The following is a 23,046-nucleotide window of genomic DNA, read 5'->3' as shown; positions in this document are numbered from 1 at the left end:
TTTCAGAAAAGCATTGCACTCACTGACAGCGTAGGCACTACTTCCCTCTGGAATAGCTGGCTACCTTATCTGCTTCCATGCAATTCACCAGTAAAAAGACAAACTAAGGACTGTAGAAATTAATCTTTATTTTATTAGTCCTGAGATCGACCTCCTCTTGTTCTGAATTATTACAGTCTGTACTTGAACTGAGACTAAATAAGTTCAGCTGCATGTGTCAGAATGCCTAAAATTAATTCTTTATGGATACAGTCTTGACAGAACTAAAACCTTCTAGTTCTGAATAAGAAAGGAATGTCTGAAATCGAACCAGGAGAACAGAACATAGTACAGCATTTTAAATCCCTGTTTCAGTGCCACAGGATAAGTTTATAGAGTTGAACAGCTGGGTTTTTTCCCAGAACTGAGCATTTCTTTTGGAGAGAGGAATTTAAGAGCTATTTATTCTGAAAAGGGGCTTAATGGTATGAAAGCTGACAAGTGCTGAAGCAAGACTTCTTGAGCTGTAGTGACAGTTCAGCCTGTTCCCTTAGAGTGTAGTCAGGTACTTCATAAACCACTGAGGATGTTCTGATGGAGGTTCAGAAAATGGTAGCTTGTAATGGAGGAGTGTGTTGTTACCACAATTAATGAATTAGTCATGAAGAGCTATTTAGTCTGACACACCTCGAGAGTGTTCACCTACTGAAATCAGGTTTTCTTTTGTTCAGGTCATTTCTTAATGATACAACAGGCTGAAGTTGTTTTGCACCTGAGGCCATTAGGTGACTTTTTCCACTTGTGACTTGTCCCATCTGTGGATCTGTTCTGAGACCAGAATACATTTAAAATGAAGCAGTCAACAGCCCCTGCAGCTCTGTGGGGGCTTCTCTGAGTGTGGCTGGAGTCCAGCCTGGGACTGGAAGGGACAAAGCCAGCAAAACTGGTCCTGTCAGTTTGACTGTAACCCATCTGTTGTGGTTTGTACTGGGTCTCTGATACTCAAAAATGGTTAAATAGCTCTTAACTTAGTGGGGGGTTGTGTGGGGAGGTGGGAAGAGAATTAAATCAGAAATACCGTTTTGGTATTTTTTACTGTTCCAGAAGTATTTAAGATTCTGGGGAGTTCTTCCTAGTCTGCACCTCAAAATATGTAGAGGGAGAGTCAGTAATTGTGATGTTAACACCTATGGTGAGGTAGCTTTGGTCATTCATTTTACATCTGAAGCAGACATTATATTTGAAGAATATACCTTTCTGTTTAAAGGTTATTTTGCCGATAACTACACTGAGATGTTAAAGTTAGAAGTCAAGGTTGTTGTGGTGTTTGTTTTTGGGTCTTTTTTTCCCCCAAGCCTTTGAAAATATTTTATCATCCTGCTCTTTACAGGTGTGGAGTAGTAGATTAACTATAAAACACTAATCCTGTTGCTGTTTGCTCATTGATAGTGCAGGTGTACAAACAGGAAGAGAAAAAAAACAAGGGGGAAATTAATATAATCTGATTGCTAAAACAAAGAAGCTCAAATTTAGTAGCTAAAATTATGTTCACGCTGGTAACAGGATACAGTGAACAATGAAACAATGAAAAATGAATTCTGTAGCTAATGGTGTCCTTTTAGGGCTTGTTTTGGAATTGTACTTGACCAATTGAAACTTTTCAGGGGTGTAGAAGTCAACCTCATTTAAATGAACCAACCTACTTTTTTTTTTGCATCATGGCTCAGTGAGATGCCTAGGCTTTTATATTTATTTATTTTTTTAAAGACTTTGGAATATATCCAGGAACTAAAACCATCTAGTTTTTTGGCTTTTAAGGCGGTGTTTTAAGTCAGGGCAGGTCAGGACACTGTATGTATTAGAAATGGCAGGTGGGGGGAATACTTTTTTGTTGTTCTAGCCATTTGCTACTATAGCTATGGTAAAACATGGAGTTTTGCCCCCTTATTCTGTTCTTATTATGTTCTGCGTTCCAGTCTCTAGTGTGACAATGTGGGAGAACCTTCTGAAGAACCAAAGCTGTGCAGAGCCTTCGTGATCACTGTGGGTGTTGCTTGGTTCTGGTGCCATTCGAATAAGGAAGGAGTGGGGATTATATCTGAGGCATGTCCCTAACAGCTGCACTGTGCTGTGGAGCTCTCCTAGGAGCCTAAATTATCTCTAGTGTGAGAGAGGGCTGGAATCCTCTGCTGGTTTTGGCAGATGATACGTTGTGCCCTCTGGGAGGGAAATGTGACTTGGTCCACAGTAGGCTGAGTGACAGAATTGTCTTGAACGGAAAGAGAATAAGGGAAATCAATCTTAAGAGGGAGTGGTCTGGACTGGCAAGATGGTGAGAGCCTAGTCTGGTTCAGCAAGCTGCTTCCAATTTCCATGTGAAGTTCTGCTCCTTCAGCTCTACCTTAGTAGTGCTCTTTCTGTCTGTTCATAAGCCTTTAGTATTGCTGATGGAATTGGTTCAGTCTGACACCTCTGATTCTAACCTATTAGAGGAAATGTGTATTTGTCCTCCTACCCACAGATCAGCCATGTGGCTTTGAAATACTTGCCTGAATCTGGTCTTAGCTCTCACCTTCTATGGTTGCCTTCCTCATGTCTTCCCTTCTACATCTTTAACTCTCAGCGAGCCTTTGCAGAGGTCTTTTGTCTTCAGCTGCAAATGCCAAAGGCCATTTCATTACACTTCATTACAGACTTTCAGGGTGATTTGGGGGTTTATCCCTTAAATGTTATCTGTAATGAAGTAATGTGATGTCTAAGTTATGCTTATACTAGTAGTTCTAAACAGGTTTAGGCTTGCTCAGGCAATGGTGTGTGTAAACATTGGATCGTTTTTCTGGTCCTTATGTAAAGTGCAGATTTTCTTGGCAGTACATACTACAGAGAAACTTGCAATGAAATATGTTGTATAAAGGCAAAGAAGCTCTATTTTGTACTTTGCAGTAAGGTCACAGAGATGAAAATGCATGTACAGATGTACATTTGTAATTCATGAATGTGGTTATGTGAATGTCATGTTATTACTTAAATGCCTGTATATGAAACGTGTGACTTTAGCAGTAGATTATGAGTAATTTTTTTTCTTCATAGTAGTCTTTACAGCTACTGCTGTCGAGTGTTGGACAGCTTTTCAAAGTGCAATGAAAGATATAAATAATTGGTTTGTTAGCACTAAATAGGCAGAACATCCCTGAGGATAGACCTCCACTAGGAATATCTGGAATACCTGGTGTTAGGTATTGCCTGTATTCCACAGACCACAAGTGTGTGTTAGAAGATACAGGAAAGCCTTTCTGTCATGCAGGCTGTCACCGAATTATTTAAAATGCAGAGCATTTTTGAACCTGCTGTCAACACTATCTAGAAGCAATACAGCTGGTGGACTCAACTTTTACTTGCAAAATGTTTCATGGCACCTTTTTTCACCACAAATAACCAAAATCTGACACTTTATTTGCAAGGTTTTTTCCCTTTTGATAGCCCTTCTGCTAAAGTGGCAATTACTGACTCATCCATGACTAGATTGCTACTATTGTTCCCTAGAAATCTGGGCTCTACCTGATGCTCTCCCATGCAAGCGCTATGTAAATCAACCCTTGCTAAACATTGAGATTTGACAGGAGCAAATTGCAAAGCAAGATAGCTGCAGGCTGCTTCCTATTCCTTTTACTGTGTTTTAGCAGGAAAAAAATTATTCTGGCAGTCAGACATTGCAAAAGGAGCATGCAGAAGCACATCTGCATATCTTAATAGTCTGATTCTTAATGTAGGGATTTTAAGAGATGCTTTCATTAACTGGATGAGACATGCTTAGCTGCATAACATAGTTGTTCAAATTAACGTTTTGAAGAGGAAAGAAGAAGGCACAGGCAGATGGCTGGATGGCTGAAGATCATCACATACATGCACAGTGTGTGATGTATTTTTTCACTATATGATACGTGGAACTGTGTGTGTTTTGTAGAAAACAAGCTTTTCTCACTGATGTGCTCAGGTTTATTTGAGGTATGGTAATTACCCTGGATGTATGTGCAGTCTGGAGAGTGAGAGCCTGGAGAGCAGCACCACAGAAGAAGGGACCCAGAGTCCTGGTCCATGGCGAGTTTTAACATGAAGGCAGCTGTGAGAGCCAGGTGTGTCCTGGGGGCACCAAGGCCAGCCAGCTGGGCAGGGGGGAATTGTCCTGCTCTGCTCTGGACTGGGGCAGCCTCACCTCCAGTGGGCACCCACAATACTGAGCTGTTAGAGAGTGTCCAAAGCAGGGCATGAAGGTGGGGAGGGGAGGCTGTGTAGGAGTAGCTGGAGCAGTTGGTCTGTTCAAGCTGGAAGACACCAAGGGGAGACCTCATTGAAGGTACAGCCTCCTCATGAGGGGAAGAGGAGGGGCAGACACTGATCTCTCTGCTTTTGTGACCAGTGACAGTGCCTGAGGGAATGGCCTGAAGTTGGGTCAGGGTTGGTCTAGTGTGGACATTAGGGAAAGGTTCTTCACCCGGAGGATGGTTGGGCACTAAAACAGGCTTCCCAGGGCAGTAGTCACAGCACCAGCTCGACAAAGTTCCAGGAGAGTTTGGTCAAAACTGTCAGGCACATGGTGGGATTCTTTGTGATGTCCTATATACATGGAGTTGGGTGTTTGTGGATCCCTTCCAGCTCAGGATATTCTGTGATTCTGTGGCTTTAGCAGAGGTTTTGAGAATGGGAGACTCCCAAACCTGTGTTGGTAAATGACCAACCTTCAAATCCCCATGTGATTTACATAGCAGTCTGTGTGTTGTGTCTTTACTTCCTTTTCCAGCATATGCTTTAAGTCTTCCATGGTGTCCTGCATGGTGACCTCAGTGGGCCCCACTTACCAACAGTGGTGCTACACCTGGCAGGAGGTGATGTGGCTGTGAACTGTGAACTTTTTGCCTAACTTCACTCCTGGTCTGCAGCTGCCCCTGGATGCATCACTAATATGAGTAAATGTGAGAAATGCAATCCAAAACCAGTCTTTCAGTAAGTTAAACTGAAATGAAATCAATAGATACCTGAAATATTAGAATAAGATCTTACCATACTGCATATAAAAACTTAATAGGAAACTGTGAAGTGGGATTATTCATCTACCTATTAAAAAGCTGAACTAGATGAGGCATTCCAGTGCACGCAGGCTTTGGGTTATGTTTCTGCATTTAAATGCAACAGGACCTACAGTAGGAATTATTTTGTGTTGATTGTAAACAATTCACAAATTTTACTAAAGCACAGTTACTGCCGCTACATTCTTCTTTTATTTTGGAAAAATGTAAAGAGAAAACCCCAAGGTTTTGCTTAACATAGGTGATTCTGATAGCTTTCATTGACTGGGTTGTTAACAAGGAGTGAGTTTGAAGTACTAAAAATTGTATTCTCAATGGCAACATAGCAATTGGTTTAGCTGCTGGCACTCTTCATACCTTGCTTGTTTAAAAAAAACCGAACTGTGTAAGGAGTTCCTCTGGTCTTGTTGGGTTTGGACTTATGTGACTTAGTTTTGTTGATAGGCTTTTGTCTGTATTTGTGTGAAGTTATCTTGGAATATATTTGAAGATCCAGCTCTATAAGGAGTGGAACAAATTGTCCTTCATTTCAGTAGGACAGATTAGATGGAATCTGTAACCTAGGCTTTCAGTTAGTCATATGAAATGCGCAGACAAGGAGGAAAACAAGATATATGGATTGTGTCCTTTTTTTTTAATTTATTCTTTAAAAATGATGCTATCCTTAAAAACAAATAGACTACTTCATTGTCTTTCGTGCAGTCCTGCGAATGGTGGTTGGCCTAAATACTTTTTGCAAAAGCAAATGGTTTTCTTCTCAACAAAACCTTACTAGGCATAAAGAAAACTGGCAAGTTATTACAGATACCTGGATATTTAATGATTCTTTGTTCTTTTTTAATTGCGTGTTCATAATTAGAAGACCTTTGGTTTTGAAAGCCTCAGTGAGTTTCAGTATTTTAGGTGTTGAATAATTCATGATGAGCTTTGTTTACACACTGTTTATGTCCCAAAGAACCTCAAGCAACTTTTATTAATAAAAGAATTTACCACATTCCTTAATTGAGAATTATCCTCTGGTTAATTACATTTGGCAAAATCTTAGCTATGTTTATTTAAGGACTGGTACTCTGCTGAGCCTCAATGAGGGATGCCTGGATCCAAGTCAGAACTGGGAGCTGCCTGTTGTGGATCATGCTGGGAAACCCCTGAGCCCTGCAGAGCCACTGCTGCAGAAGCTAAAGGGCAGCTGAGACAGGAGTGAACAGTGCTCACAGGTAAAAGGAGCAAAGCCAGGCAGCTGGCTACTAGCAGAATAAGAGACTGATCTTGGGCAACTTGAAAATGGAACAAAACTCTTGGTCCCTTCCAGCAACTACAGTAAAAGCCCTGGAAATGTGTCTGCAGGTTTAGGATTATCCAAATGCTAATACAGCATGTTCAGCCCTTAGTCAGCATTGGGGAAGCCTGTAGAAAGTGTCAGTGTCTTTTAAGAAAAACACTTTTACTCCTGGAATGCTCCCAACATTTCTTGGTTTCCATCTGATTCTTATTCTAACTTAGGGGTCCCTCAGTATTTCTAGATCAGGTGTGAGGATGGCAAAGGAACTAGTATGGAAGAAAACTGTATTGGAATGATTTATCAAAGCTAATTAGAATTCTGCACAGAGTAGTTAGGAATGAGGTGAAGTTGGACTGCAGTGGGTGGTACCTGTTCATGGATTATGTGTCCACCTGTGTGCCTCACAGCCATGGTGCTCAGCCAGGGCTGTGTGGCAGCAAAGGCACAGCTACAGGTATTTCATTTGGGTTGCTCTTCCAGCACACCACTTAAATTTCCATTTCTGTTAGGCAAGATGGAGTCAAAGGCAGCATTTATAGTGTGGTTGAAAGACTTTAAGCTGCTCCCATGGTCCTGATGGGGTCATAAAAAGTATGTTGTTTATCAAGCTGTCACGTAAGCTTAGAAAAAAGCTGCTTGAGTGCAAGTTACTTTGTAAGCCAGAACTTTATTTTTAAGAAACACAAATCTTGCATGTTGCATGGTATGTAGAAAATGGTAAGGCTGCTTTATGGGCCTCACCAGTGTAATGAATTGCAGCAGCCAAAAGTTAAAGGATTTTGAAGATCTGAGCATCTGTTCACGTCCAGGTTGTTTGGGGTGGAGGGAATGAAACAATATTCACTGAACAGTTGTCTTGTTTGAATCAGAATATTATGCTTAGATGAAGAAGTAATTCAGCTGGTTTTAGTTTATATTTTAATTCAATATTATTTAAGTTCATGTGGGTTTGAGTCAGAGGTCTGAAATTGAATGAGTCCAGAAGTTGAAAGCAAGGTACCTCACAAGTATTTAAGTTTAGTGTGGGTTTGTGTCAGAATGCTGCAAGGCAAAGTCTTCAGCCACAGTTTAGCATCTGAGACTTAAAACTGTTTTCTTCAATTACCCCAATTTTGAAACCTTGTGATTTAGCTTGAATTTCACCCGTTCTGGGTTTTCATGATGAATTTTAGCACTTTGCTAAAGACATAGAAATGGGAAATTAAAGGGAAAGGAAAATGCAGCATCACACTACACCAGTACAGAGGTTCTTTTAAATAAAACTAGGGTATTAATCTGCAGTGGTCTGAAGCAGTTTCTCCTAAAAGCTGACACTTGGCTTTTTACTTGGTTTCCCCTTTAACAGAAATTGTAGGAATCTTATGTATATTTATGATGCTGATGCTGAATTGCAAGGTCTAAAGACATTTAAATTTGGTCTTTTGCATAATCCTGCCAAGTCTGTGATAAAGTTTCAGGTTTTGTAAAGCAGCTTCTTTGGCTGGTGTCTGTGCTCAGAGCATAATTATGCCAATACAACACCTGTGAGACTGAATCTAGTGCATGTCCTGATAACATCAGTTTCTCCTAGCAAATAGAGGAAGAAGGGTAGTTTGGAAATAATGTACTTGTTCACACATCTGGTAAAAGACTAGAGTTACAAAGATAACTAGATGTCCATCTTAATTTTCTGTTAGCTTTCTTGGTTCAGGAAAAATTTGAATGCTAAATATTAACATTAAGCAGTCTCGCATATTTAAAATAAGATTGAGGGGAAATAGCTGTTTTTGTGCTAAAATCTCTTTCATAGACAAATAGGAACTATCACTTTAGCTATGAAGTGAACTTCTGCCCAAAGTTAGTAAAAGACAAATCCTGGGCATGCAGAGATTGTACATGTGTTGGCAGTACAGAGCCCAGATAATAACTGTGAAAGCCTGGTCTCCTAGCTGTTGATGGTTGTATTAAAAAATGCTGGGCCAGACATTTTTTACATATTTCCATTAATAACCATGGTGTTCATAGAGTGGAATGAACACTTCATATTTGCAATGCGTTTCTATGCTTCCACCTTTCTGGGATATCAGTGTTACTGACAGTGTAGTGAGCTAGAACAGATCATGTATATTGATTTTTAATTTAGTTTTCTTGGGTGACTGGGGAATCATTATGGAAATACGAAAGTCTACAGAGCCAGGATACAAGCCTAATACAAATTAGAGTAAATAATTTGCAGCATAGGACTTCAGAGGAAGAAAATTAGACAACTGTATGAAATCTTAAGCAAGATGGGTTAATAAAAAAAATGTTCAGAGAATAGTATTCTTGCCATACAGATTTGAAAGTTACTGTAATAACAGCAAATGAAGTAAACTAGCATATTGATTAAATGACAGCAAACCAGTTATTCTATACAACCAGAGTGTTACATGCTGGATTTTTAAATTTATTTCTTCTCAAAACTGCCTCGATTGAATAGTCAAAGCTGCTTTAGAAAATTAGTGAAATGACAAATACTAACTTTATGAATAATGTGCATGTGGAAGATAATCTGGTTATGAGAATCTGTCTGTTGTGGATATTGGACACTCAATGGGCCCTGCTTGCCCTAGCATAATATAACTGTTGGGTAAAGTATGAGCAAAGCTCTGACAAAGGCTCAGTGAAGCTGTGCGTGAGGTTGCCTCCTGCCAGAGGTGAATGTACAGCTGAGAAAGTGGATTAGTATCTGCTTGAGTCTTTCACACAGAGTGTGAGATTTTTTGGGTCTTTTTTCTTTTTTTGGGTCTTACGTTTACGGCTTCTCCCAAAATTTTTGCCTCCTGATGGTTTTTGATTAACTTTTATGGGAGTTGAAGTGAACTTGTAAGTTTGGTCCGTTGGCAAGATGTGTAACTTATTCCTGAGGTGGAATGTGCAAACCAATTCTTGTTTGTGTTTATGTAATAATTAACCAAGGAAACGTTTGTATCTGGGTACACTGAAATAAATATTAAGGTTGGATTCTTTTAAAGTTAAATTAAAGGTTTAGCCAACATTTCAAAGAGTCTTATTTCCCACGGTGTGTGAAGTAAAACCTGATTTTTGCACTAGTATCAAAACACAGCGGCTCATAAGGACTCGTGTTGAGCCACATGTGTGTTACCACCCAGCTGCTGGCTGTGCTGTAGGTGAGTGAGTGCCACTCCCTGAGCCTTTCCCTGCTGCTGCCAGAGGTAAACAGGAAGCTGCTGAAGTCCTGGAGCTTTTACTCCCTTTAGTCAGCACTCTGTGAAATTAAAATAAACATAGAAAGCAATTTTTGCATCAGAACCTCCCCCAGTGTGGAGTTCCCCCTGACCCCCCAAACACTCTCCTCCAGCCCCCGGTGAGAGGAGTTGTCTGCTCCTGTTCAGTGGGATATTGGTGTGTGGGGAACTCTCCTGAGTGCCCAGGGAAACCTTTCAGCTGTCCCCTGCACATCCCAGCTCACACCTGGACTGAGCTTCATGGGGCTCCTCTTGTCCAGGCAGCCCCAGCACAGACCTGCTCACAATCACACTGCCCTGAGCACAGTCCACGGACAGATCACCCAGCTCTCACCAAACATGAAAGCAGACATTCCTTCTTGGGAAAATCCTGTGTAAACCTAACAGTAAGCACTGGAATTCTGCAGATAAGCTCTTTATCACAGCCTCCACCCTGGTACACAGAGCAGTGATTGTCTTGTCCTGCCCCACTCATCCCCTTTGAAACTATGCATACAGGAGGGAAGATCAAAGCAAATGCCTCAAAAATAGGTGAACTTGAAACCGGTGACCACACTAATGCCCAGGTAAAGAAATAAGCAGTTGACTGCGTATCTTATTTGTGGTATCGGAACAGTTAAATGTTACAGCTCTGAGCAGTGCATTGCACTAATAAAGTTTGGTGATGTCAGCACAAAGGTGTTTTTTGGTACACGCTGTTGAAAAAACAGTCTTGGCCACAGTTTTCTGCTGTGTTGCAGCTTTTGCAGTTTCATCATGCCTGTTGCAATAAAGAGTGTTTTTCTTTAGCCTGAACTGCTGCAGGCATGTGACTACATGACAGTCTCCACTTAGAAAAAAAAATCTGTATTCCCTCTGGTTTGTAAAAAAGTTCAGAAAATGGCCTTTTTTAAAAGGCAAAAAAATTTAAAAAACAAGAAAACCCATGAAAGAGACTCAGCTATAGACTTTCTAAATTATTTTAAATGTAGTTGTTATTCAGGGGGATGATATAGCTAATGCTTATTTTAGAAACTAGTCTTTGAATTTTTGTGGAATTGCTACATACTGTTACTCAACTAAATCAAACTGTTGGTATAAATACATCTTGTTTGATATTCTTGGTTAAAAGCAATATTAAAATAAGGTCTGTAATCTGCCCAATGTGTTGTAGTCTTACAATCCATTAGTAATTGGTGAGGACAAATATACCCAACAAAATGTAGATGTTCAATAATTTTATTGAGAAGTGTAACTAAAAATACAATTGAGTATTTATTCTGGAGTAATGGTATCTTTCTGCTTATAGTTAAGCATTGAGTTGATTATGTAAACCTTTGTTATTGGGAATGAGATTTTTTCAGTCATTTGAAGGTGCTGGTGACATCAGTGGAAATGGATTTGGTTGATGCAGACAGTATAAATGATGTATCTGGTACTCTTTGGCCACAGTGGAGTGCTGTCTAAATGGTATTTTAACAGGAGCTGCTTTATTGCCTGGAAATCCTACAAATTCTAAAATTAATTCTCTACATTTTAATACTTGCAAAAATGTATTTATTCTTGCATCCTTCAGTTGTCTCATTATCAGTTTAAATGCTATATATTTCAGAAATATTGCATTGCTCATAATTTGTATTCTGCATAAATAAAAAAAAGCAAAACCTGCAGCTAAAGAATGAGGTTAAAATTATTTCTCTTTTCTTGATATTGCATTGCCCCACTCTGTTTTCTGGAAGGAGAGCATTGTGGTACAAGGAGGTGATACGAGGGGAGTCTGGGTTGAGCAGCCATGGAACTGACTGGAGACTCCAGGAGTAACCAGGTGCTTCCCACTACATCCCACTGTCACAGGATTGTCAGCTGGGGGATGCTGCCCGGGCAGACTTTGGCCTTGAACTCTCAGGGTAATGTCTTGCAGCATCAGTCTGATGAGGAAACAAATGTCTTCATTTACGGAGAACAGAAGGGTCAGGAGAAGGGGAGCAGGAACGGCTGCAGCCCTACAGAGAGGGCACTGACTGAGCAGAAAGGAATTCACTGCGGTGATTGTGGCCTGAGATTCCAAAAGCTTTGAGATGGGCCAGGGGAGTGAGTGTTGATACCAGCTAGAACAGGACATGGTGGGGATGGTATTTTTGTAATGGGCCAGGGATTTTACATGCTCTGAAAGTTTCCATTGGCACCAACACAGTGCAGGAACCCCAGCATCCACATGCGCCGCTCCAGCGCGTGCTGCGCTGCTGGTCCCACGCGTGGAGCCTCTGAGTCACACAGCTCTGAGATTCCTCGCTATGGAGAGCCCAGTGACTTCAGTTTATTACTTTGCTTCAGGATGATCCAGGAAAAGTATTTTCAGTCTTCTGCTATAGGCAGTGGTATGTCTGAATCTTCTGATGGAGTTTTCAAACTGCATTTTTCAATTAAAGACCATAATAATATTACATATAAGGTGTAAGATTGCTTAAACCCCTTTGAAACCTGTCTTTATGAAGGAGAATGACACACATGAAATCTTCATTACATTTTAAGGATTGACATAGCCAAGATGAAAATATTCGTTTTCATTTATCTCTTACATTATTTAAATTGCATGATAGGTATATACAGATGTGAAGTGCATATAAAATTTACAGCTCAAGAGTCAGTGTGCATGACTGCTGCTCAGTGCAATGATTGCAGTACCGGGGGGGATGGTGGTGGTGTATATGCGCACACATACATGGATGGACTGAAAGTTGCTATTGCAAAGCAGCCAGGGCCTATGCTGATCCACCAGTCCCAGGAAAGCTTGCTGCTCATGCAACAAGGAACAAGTCAGACATAGAGCAGCTCTGGAGACTCATTGACTGGAGTTCAGTAAGTGAGGTAAGACAATAAATATCTAAGAACAAGTCAACCATATTAAGTTGTTATCATTATTGCATTTCCTTAGAAAAATTATTTCTGGGAACATCAGGACAAAGCCACCCAACAAGCTGTGGGATAAGCAAATTGGAGCTTACAGTCATTAACTACTTCCCAGTATCTGCTTGCAGTCTGTAACTTGTTTCAAAACCTTGGGTGTGTGTTGTGTGATCCTGTCCTCATTTCGGTCTGTTGTGTAGCTGTGCCTTACTAAAAATAATCTTTCAAAACTTTTAATGAAAGTTAATACTGATGCAACAGATGAGCCTTGTGGTCAAAAACTCAAGTAACTTCTATTTTGGTAATGTCCTGTTACTTATCTTAGAGGAATGCCAATGTCGTTTCTGCCTCCCAAAAATGATCATGATGTGTAAATCCTGTAGACTCATGCTCTCATCACTCCTGTTGCGCTAGAGCGTGTATTTGCTGTCCAGGTGAGCAGGCTCTGGTTGCTGTCTCGTCTCCTTGCAGCTCTGGCTGCAGGGAGGTAAAGCCTGGCTGTTCCTGGCTCCAGAGCCCAGAGCAGGAGGTGATGGTGGGGAGCTGCCCTGGGGCCAGGCCCTGCACAGGAGCTGATGGGAGCAGGTGTTTGGGCTATTGGGATCTCCTGCAGCCTGTAACCACTTCTGGGGTCAGTCCTTCAGGTCCTGTTGGGCTGAATCCACCCGTCTCTGAGCAAGCAGTGAGGACTTTTCCCCCCAGAATTTTTTTTCTCAGTTTTATATTTCCATAGATGTGTTTTTTTGGATATTGACCTGCTAGTAGTTTCCATTCCTGAATACATTTTTGTTATTTTTAGTTCTCTGTTTAAGATGTCTGTCCTGCTGCTTAGATGCTCAGTATTTTTGTTTTGCTATTTCCTCAGATCTTTAAGCATTGCTTTTCATCTCCCTTAATATTTTCCTCATGTTAAATTTAAATAAATGGCCTTTTATCTTTGTCTATCTTTCTGCTTCTGCTCTCGTCCTTTAATTTCCTTTCAGAAATATGGTCACATCATTGCAGCCAATAAGTATTTTTTCTAACACAAGATATACAAGAGCTATTTTGGAGCACATTTGTTCACTATAGCTTCTCTGTTTTGATTATCCCTGTCAAAGACCAAAATTCACATTAAGTATTTTTGCAATATTCTGTGGGAACAGTAGAGCCTTTCATTTTTTAGAAATATGTGAAAGATTCCTCAAAGTGGATTAGAAAAATTGGCTAATTTTGACAGATTATATCATTGCAGAAAGCCGTGGGTTTATTTTCTTGTTAGCTGGAAAAACGGATATAAATTATGTTTGTATGGGACTGGTGATATGCCTCTTTTGGCAGAAGCATTGATGTCAGGTCTGAAGTAAACGGTGTGCAGCTTTGTCAGTTTTGGGACATCTTTGGCTAATGTGTACATGTCTCATTTACTGTTGTATTCATAATACTGAGCTGAGGAGGTAGGCACATGCTCCAGAACTACAAGGATTTTGTGCAGTAGTACCGTGTCACTTGAAAAGGGGAAGAAAAAGTCATGCTCGTGATTATTTGATGCTCTTACTCCCTCGTGGAGGCTGATAATCCCTTCTGCACTGTGATGGGACATGGATGTTTGTTACCGAAAAAAGCTGTCAGAGATTCAGAGTGGCAACTTTACCCTCTGTGGGAATGAAGAATGATTATTGATGGTATGTAGGTGGTTGTAGTTTAGCAAGAGTTCTGATGGACAAAGAGTAACAAGGTTCTCAGGCGCTGAATATACAGTCTCTTCTGATCCCTTGTTTTTAGTGCTTTATTTTTAGATGTTCTATTTTTAAACACCTTGATATACAAAAATATTTGCTTTTTTTTCCAGTTGAAAGAAAACCCATGTTGTGTCACAGCATGACTCTATCTTTTTTATAGCTACATCAAATACGTGTTGCTTAGGATAATGTAAGAACATACAAACCATAATAAAAGCAAAAAAGAGAAAGCAGCAGTTGGCTGCTGTAACACAAGGTGGAGGGCAGCAGAAAGAAATCTGGTAAATAAATGTCTTGCCGATACTTACTCATTCCATACAAAACAGTGATCTGCTTTAACCATATTGTACTGCCAGTACCAAAAGTAGTGCAGGAAGCATAGACAGTATTTAGTACATAGAATATATTTTGCATCCCGTTCTTGGTATTGCTGTAGCAGTTGTGTTAATCGTTGATGAGTGGGTGTTCAGGGACACGCAGTGAGAGAGAGCAGAAGGGATTTTGCAGTTCCTGGGTGCCGAGGCTGCTGAGGGGCCCTGCTGGCCCCGAGCTCACGGGGTCAGCTTGTGACTCGTAAATATTATTCTTGTCAGTGCAGAGCAGATCTGATTTTGAGCCTGAAACAGCAACCAAATGAGTTCCAGCAGCTGACAGCAGTGTAGTACACGCCTTTAATTGCAGCCTCACCAGTACAGCTTCCACTCCCTGTGAAACATCAGATGATTGGGTTGGAAGCCCGGGAAGAGCCTGGGGGAGGCCTGGCAGCCAGGTTCTTCTACACTGGTGTTTCCACTTCTGTGGCTTTTAGCAGCCTGTTGAGATGTGTTTTTGTTTTGGGGTTGGTGTTTTGTTTTGTATTTTTCTTAATCTGCCAAGCTCATCTTTTTCCAGCTGCTCAGACATTGTTAGTGCTGACATGAACACTTTTATTTGCTTACTTATTGTACAGTTAGATCACACTTCAGAGAAAAGCTAAGAGAAGCCAAGTAGCTGACATCTGACCTGCAGGGCTTGGCCCAGGGCTGGACCTCGGGCTCTTCCGTGTCCCAGGGGAGCTCTGTCAGGTCCTGGCTGGGGCTGTGCAGCATCAGCTGTGGGGCAGCTCTGCTGGCCTGGTGCTGCTGGCCCTGTGCCACCCTGGTGCTGCTGACTCTGAAGAACCTTCTGGGAAAGGAGGACACAAGCAGGCCAGGAGACCTGGCCTTGTGTCTGGATGATCTGTCTGGAGAGGGGTGGAGGAAGAAGTGTGTTGTGTGCTGGACAGCAGAGGACAGCTAGCAGCTGAGGGAATTAGCCTGAGTGCACCTTGCAAAGCAGGTTCAGGTGGACACCAAGTAACTAGTTCAAGTGTAAACTGTCTCCCGATTAGACTGCTGCATTTTTATCTGGATGATGGAAAGCTCTGGCTAAAAAAGAAAAAAACCAAAAGCTTAAATTATCAAGAAATAGGCAATAAGAACAAATCATTAGTGCAATTTTTAAGCATAGAGCTTTGACCTCTGGTATGTAGCCTGGAGTTAGGTGAAGAGTTGCTTTTATAATTGCTATGATATGAAGTCTTTTCCAGATAATTGATTATAGGAAAATTTTTAATTTTTTTTTTTTATTTCAACTCTATTAAAAACCAGTTAGTTGTTAGCTGGACATGGTTACAGTACCAGTTGAAAGTGGCTGAAGTTGTTAGACTCTATTCAGTTCAGACTCTATACTCGTTGCTCATGCATGGAAGGGCAAGAACTTGGGAGTGGGTGGTGTCCTCTATCCAAAACAGTCCATATTTTGTTGCCCAGACACAGAGGTGGTAGCCACTGCTCCTAGCCATCTCACTGGTGTTACCCCCTGGAGTAGGAAGAGTGAGACCAAATTTAACCACAGCTGGTCAGGCACTACCAGCTTATTTCTAGATCCCAATGTGGTGGTGATTTGCTGCTTCTCTGCACTTTTGAATGTAAGGCTCTGTTTTGAAAGGAAAAGGGTAATTCCAAGCTACTACAAAACTGCCATTTAAATTGAGTTACAACTTTAATGTGAACTACTTAGTGCAGTGGCTCTCAGCTGTCTTCCGTGCCGCTGTTTTACTGGGTATTTAGGCTGCTGCCTTTCTGTGAAACCCCTCTGCAGGACTTGCAGTGTGTCTGTGGTCATGTGGCTCTCAGCTTTGATTGCTGCTGTGATTAGAGCTGGGCAGGAGCTGCTCTCAGGGGAGCTGGGCTGCCCTGGCACTGCCCTCTTGCTTCCCTGCTGGCTCCCAGGGCTTTTGGGGAAGAACCCTTTGGCCTAGTCCTGTGTGTGGCATAATCACAGTCAGCAGCATAGTGACTTGCATAAAGCTGCTGTTTTGCAGACAGTGTGCACATTTTCCATGTATCCTGTGGCTTTGCAAGCTTTGTGCTCATTGAGCTCCCCGGGTCTGATGCCATGGCTTCCAAAGGGAGGCTTGATTGTTTTCTCAGTCTCATTTCTTACACGTTTTCTGTAGCTTACTCCATTATCTGATACTAAACCACGTTCTGTATTTGTGGTTTGTGAACAATCCAGCTTTGTGAACAATCTAATTATCCATATTTATTTTGATACTGTATCTTTTTGTCTATTCTTCCAGTTCCTTTTTCCAAGCATAATAATACAAATAGCTGATGAATATAGTGAAGGAAATTATGCTTCTCCATTGGACTTCTGTTTTCTCCAAAAAGTCAAGCTTAAAAAAATATTTTTAGTCATATGTTTTATGACAATTAGAAAATCTATTCTTTGTTTTCTCAGTGCTTCCAGATCACCACTTCCATTGTAGAGATAGAAAATTGACAAGATTCACACAAGCTAAGCTAGTTTAAGGTTATTATTTTACTGAAAGTCATGTACAGTTGTGGATGTTCAAGCAAATTGCTGACATTGTGTTTTCAGACATTTTTAGCTTTGCTGTACTATATTTGAAAGCATTCTTTTGATTTAAATTTGCAACTGTTCTCCACTGGTAATAGATCTGCATCAAGGATAGCAGTGGCTGGAGGCTAGAGAGAAAACACACATAAAGCCTACAGCTTCTGTGCTGTCTGCAGTAGCAGGGTTTAGTGGAAGTTAAATTAACTCGAGGTAAAAATCCAGTTGATCTTTTGTGTCAGTTGACATCAAGCCAAGCTGTTGGCCTGGTGTAGCGCTCAGTGTTGGTAAAGTTGTGTGGGTCATTTGCTCCTACAGAACTGTGCACACACAAGTTGCCCTTCTGTAAGTTGCTGATGGCCCATTTCAAAATACCAATGCAGGTGAAGTGTTCAGAGTTAACTAAATTTTCTTCTTTAATCTTTAAATTTTTTGCAGAATAAAACAATTCATATACTTTATAATGATAAATTGCTTGTATCCTGGTGACTATTACTTGATCCCAGATAAGGTACACCAGAGTAGTGTAGTTAAATCACACTGTTACAAACTGTAGCACTAAAGAATAAGGGGAATTTGCAGAATTGGCATTTTGTTGGCCACATCTTCCTTGACAGCGTACTCGATCACTTCTCAGTGTTAAATGTGGTAATTCCAGCATCACTAATTTCAGTATTGTGTAAGCAAAAATAAAATAGAAAAAGGGAAGCGATCAGAACTCCATTAGCATTGTCTGCCAGGCTGCAGAAAATAGGTTTGGGTTTAGAGAGCAGATTTATAGCTGAATTAATAGCCTTGATGTTGACTGAATTTAAATCTGTTTGTGGGTGTATCCATGGAACCAAACTACTGTTCAGATCAGCTGGAAGAAAAACAGATTTTGATTTCAAGTGGTACAGCATGAAATGTCACATGTTCTAGTAGCATCCTGAAATAGTAGTCTCCGAGTGTGAGGAGAGAGTATCTATTTAGATGTCACTTGAGCATGGTGACTAACAGATCAAGAGGGACTGTGAAGACGTGCAGCCGACAAGTTGGGGTACATAATTTGAAGAACATCCCTGAATACTTAACTGCAGCAGGCTCACAGCTTCCCTCCCAGTAACAGCTTATGTGCAGCTTTGACTTGACTGTAAAGGTTGAGGAATTCACTGTGGTGATGGTAATTATCCTCACTGCTAATAGTTACAATGTAGGAGTGTAATTTTTGCATCCTTAGCTTCCAATAGCTGCTGTATCTCAATTGGAATAATTGGGGTTTTTTTCTACTAGATTTAAAAATGTCTGCCATCTGAAATCCATTCTGTGTGTAGGTGGTCACAAAAATCCCATGGAATTACCTTCTAGTTTTGGAGGGCAGTGCAATTCTTTAACAGTGCAGAGGCAAGTCAGCTGACACCATTTATGTATGCTTTCATAGAATGCCTGGATCAAGGAATAGAATTCAGAGAAAAACATTTGGGAAGTTGGAATTGGAATAACTGTTTTTGGTTACTTAGTGCTGATGAGAAATGTAGTAACCCTTGTGGTGTTCATTGTGCTTTCCTGCAGGGCAGCAAAGGACACTACAGATACCACTGGCAGAGCCACAATGTCAAGCACAGCGGAGTGGATGATATGGTCCTGCTTTCCAAAATCACTGAGGATTCCATAGTGGAGAACCTAAAGAAACGATACATGGATGACTATATTTTTGTATCCTTTGTTGGTTTTGTGGGGCCCTGTGGCCTTGCTGAGCCACTGTGACACTAATTATATGTATGTATTCTCTTTAAGCAGATTGCTCAAGGATGCTAAACATTGTGACACGTCACCTGAGATAACAGAAAAGGCTTTGAAAACCCAGCTAATTATGAGAGTGGAAAATAAGATAGCAAAAATTATTTTAAGGTATTCTTTTTAATATGTTGAAGATTGTACTTCCATGTTTTTACATTCCCTGAAGCCTCCTTAGGGAATGCTACTTCTAAGAGCAAGAATTAATAGGTTTTAGGTGTGTGTACATTTACTGATGTGTTGTCTTCTATACCTCCAAAATTATAATGCTTTCAAAATAACATTTCTTTTGTGACATAACCCCACTTACAACTTACTCTGAAATTGTTAATACTCTGAATCATGGGATGATGGAAACAGGTGTATGTGTCAGCATCTGTAAATCTTCTGTGTTCTCACTTAAATTTTTTTTCTATGATTAATGAAAATGTGAAAATTTAAATACCTGAACATGCAACCTAACAGGAAGAACAGACTTCAGTACCCAAAGCTTGCTGTTTTAAAAAAAAAATTAGTATGAAAGCAATTCCTTAAGAAAAGAACAGTCACTATTTCTTTTTCAGCTTTCACAATATAACATGAACTGCATGAGATTTTGGTAAATTCTAGTCAGTGATTATGACTAGAAAGTTACGCTGTTCTTTCTGTTTTAGCCAGGTTTTCAAATTTCCTAGTTGTATCTGGAGAATTAATTTCCTTGAAGAGTTTAACATATTTTAGCAGAAAGGGGAGGAAATATAAGACCTCCTGGCTGTTTCCATATATTTAGATGGTCAAGAGCTACGTAGCAGCTCAGTTCAGCAAGGACTGATAGAGGAAAGTTCATGTTGCAGTTGTTTCCATCACAAACTGCAGAGGTTTCTAATACATGTGTGAACATGGGTTTGAATCCCCTGCTCACAGAAGTACCACACTATTATTAGAATTGCTTTATAGGAGCACGATGAAGTTGCACAGTATTTGGCAGACTGTAGTACAAAGACGAGCTGCAGAATCCTTCCTGTAGTAACACGGGTGCTACTGGCCCGTGGAGTCCTCGCAGTGTGTGCACAGGGGCTTCAATGCTCTGTGTGAGAGAGCTTTTTGCTTTTTCTTTTTTATGCAAATAGTGAGATTAACATGGGGATGGTCTTTCTGCTGAAGCTGGAATAAGAGTGTTTTCTGAGAGGATTAGTGGTCACACTGAGGGATTGGTCTTCCCTCATGTAGGGAGAAAGACTCCTTTTGCAGTTCTGTGAAGGCTTTTCATTCAAAGATGAAGATCATCCCTTGAATATTTGAATTGTTTGCATGTCCACCCATGAATGAACGTTTCTCAGTGCTACATTGTACAGAGATGACGGAATCATCCCAGAAAATGCTGGTATTGTTTGCCAACAGAAAACTGTCACTTCAAGTGTTTATACTGACAGAATGAGGAATTGATCTTTTATATCCAAGACCCAGATGTTGTCACTCTTTTTGAAATAAATTAAAAATGTATGAAGAATGCATTGGAAATTAATATTACATATATATTAATATATACATATATATATAAATAATATATTAATATTATGTTAATTTAGTTATAGTTTTTCTCTAACATGTTACCTTTTGTGCCTTGGCATCACAGTAGGAGATTCCTACATAGGACAGTCTGGCAGGATGGATTTGTTAATTTTCCTACTTTGTACAGAAAGCTTAGATAGCAAGTTTGCCTATGAACAGTTCCAGATGGTTAATGAAACCTGCAGTACAGCATTTTGGACCCATAGGTATGGGCTCATTGCTAACTCCCAGCTCACTGAAAAATGATATTGATACCTGTGAATTACTGTTGTGTAATGTGTACTCTGCAGTTGTAGTTCTAAAGGTTTATGAAATATTTGAAATGCAGAGCATGTGCAGCTGAATGCAGAATGATGAAATACTGTATTAAAAATGTTGCAAAAAATCTAATAATGGCTTGAAATTGAGCATCTTGGTACAGGGCAGTCTGCAGGAGAGGACTCTGAGGGACTGTTAATAAAATAACACCACAGGCTGAATTGCCCAATTCCCCCAACACCCCCCCAGTGCATGCAGCTGAGTAATTGTCTAATTTAGCTTGGCAGTGGCCGTTTCCATCCGGCTCTGCTTGCTCAGCACTGTCCTGTGAGATCAGAATGTGTCACTGCACTGTATTCTGCAAAAGGTCAAACTGATATTTTCTAATACTGACAATACGACCTCTTCAGTTACAAAGGATTAAAACCAGTTCAAATGTGCCATTTCCTTTCTGTGTTTTTATTCAAGGTGTGTCATGTTTTGGCCTTTAATACATGTTTCTATACTTAGCTTGTCCTAAAATAAGATAATATGAAAATATTCCAGTTGAATGGTATGTTTATATTCTTGTAAGCCTGTTAATTTAATTTTTATTAACAATTGTTGCAAGCTGTGGTGGTTTTACTATTATTTGAAGTGTTATGTAATAAGTGGAAAAGTTCTTTGTCACCAGTAGTAAGATGATGCTTAATAAAACTGTGGTTACCTTAACTTCTCTTGAATGCAGACGTACATTGGCTCTGTGTTAATCTCTGTGAACCCTTTCAAGCAAATGCCATATTTTGGGGAAAAGGAAATTGAAATGTACCAAGGAGCAGTAAGTAAAATAGTCTAAAATACTGTGCAGTATTCAGGGGCTTGGGAACACTATTCTACACAGATTAACACTTGGAAGTGTTTGTTTCTGGTTTTGCTGGCATTGTGCTGGCCTGGGAGAACTTGGCAGATAGTCATTGCCATAGACTGAGTTGTCAGTTTGAATTCCTGCAATGTAAGATCAGTATTTCAAGAAAATACTTGTATTGATCAGCTCTGATCCATATTAGGTACCTCTCTTTAACATGCCCTGCTCCTGCAAAGGCAGTTTTTTAAGCTGTCATATGCATAAAATGGCCATTAGTGGATTTGGAGACTGGGATGTCGGAGCTCTCTTAACTGGAGAAGAAGAATAAAAAAAGTGAGGTGCTAAAATTAGATGCCACTTCTGAAAATACAGCTTGAAGAGTGAATCAGCACAAGAACATCAGGGACTCCTGCTTGAGTTGGGTGTCTCCACTTGGGGAAGCTGTTGGGTTTGGATGGACCAGTGGATGAAAATGGGCCCCACGGCACCAGGCTCTGAGTGCTGCTGGGGGAGAGCATTGTTAGCACATGAACAGTGCTGGAATGGGCTTAAATTGTGTGAGTTTCCTTTGGACAAGTAATACATTTCCAGCAGAAGCCATTTTTAGAACAGGGTATTTCTAGGAGAAAATTATGATTGAGAGGAAGTTCAGTAACGAAGTCTAGGGAATTTGGTTTGTTTCTATTAAATGTACCAAAGAATTCTTGGGGAAAATTCACAATAAAGAACTATTCAGAATTATTTTTTCCATAAAAGCAACTTTTCCAATTTAAATATAAATTTATTTCGTTCTTCCTGCATTTTTTAATGCTGTCTTGAAAAAATATTCTTTATTTCCCCTCCTAGGCACAGTATGAAAACCCACCACATATTTATGCTCTTGCAGACAGCATGTACAGAAACATGATTATTGACAGAGAAAATCAGTGTGTCATTATTAGGTAAGAAAAAGATCGGTAAAAATTGTTTTATCTTCTTATGGTATTTTAACCTGAAGAAGCAGAAAAGTTTATTGTATCATTAAAAATCTTCTGTCTACATTCATGTTTTGGGATTTTTTGGGGATAGCAAAGTATTTTCTGACCCTCCTTTCTATTTTCCAGTAAAATCTTGATGATAGATTAACCACAAGAAATCTTACTCACACAGCCAGCTTCTTGTCCAAGACCAAAATTACAACAGCTTGAGTAACTACATGAGGGGGCTGGATTAACAGCTGTACAACCAGATACTGTTAAATCCAGCAATCCCACGTGGACTGCATTTATCATGGTCTTTTGTTCCTTTTGGAATTTTACTTGGATTCACTCAGAGACAAAAGGCGAGAGATACTGGGAAATTAATTTTGTATTCACTATTAATCTATTTTAATTATTAAGTGATGGAATTCTCTGTAGAATTATTACTCAACTTTTTTAATGACAGGCATTATTTAAGTGACAGCCAAAGTGAATTTTGAGACCAGAGTTACGCTTTGTTCTCATCTGTGGGTTTTATAGGTGGTGTGTGATAAAAGAAAATGTGTGAAGAAGAACTGCAGCTGGGACCCTCTGCTCCT

The 23,046-nt window shown here is 40.2% G+C and overlaps 1 protein-coding gene across 14 annotated transcripts in view; it reads left to right on the top strand.

Annotated features, from left to right (window-relative positions):
* The window catches only part of MYO1E (myosin IE), a 226,931-nt gene that overhangs the window by 161,966 nt on the left and 41,919 nt on the right, over positions 1 to 23,046 (top strand). For 7 of the 14 annotated variants that reach the window (XR_015275809.1, XR_015275811.1, XR_015275808.1 and 4 more), the window contains 3 exons: positions 18,611 to 18,754; positions 21,372 to 21,461; positions 22,335 to 22,429. Coding sequence is in view for 8 of the 14 variants with exons in the window: in XM_086848963.1 (XP_086705089.1) it covers positions 18,611 to 18,754; positions 21,372 to 21,461; positions 22,335 to 22,429 (329 nt within the window). In the remaining 6 variants the exon portion in view is untranslated. Of the gene's footprint in view, positions 1 to 6,123; positions 6,281 to 18,155; positions 18,222 to 18,610; positions 18,755 to 18,838; positions 18,950 to 20,450; positions 20,593 to 21,371; positions 21,462 to 22,334; positions 22,430 to 23,046 lie in introns of those variants that run through there. The other 7 variants (XR_015275812.1, XM_086848968.1, XR_015275810.1 and 4 more) reach the window with 4 other exon arrangements.

This window comes from Cyanistes caeruleus, chromosome 13 (assembly GCF_971803275.1).
Source record: "Cyanistes caeruleus chromosome 13, bCyaCae1.hap1.1, whole genome shotgun sequence".
In the NCBI taxonomy this organism is placed as follows: domain Eukaryota; kingdom Metazoa; phylum Chordata; class Aves; order Passeriformes; family Paridae; genus Cyanistes; species Cyanistes caeruleus.
This window is presented reverse-complemented; position numbering and strand designations above follow the sequence as displayed.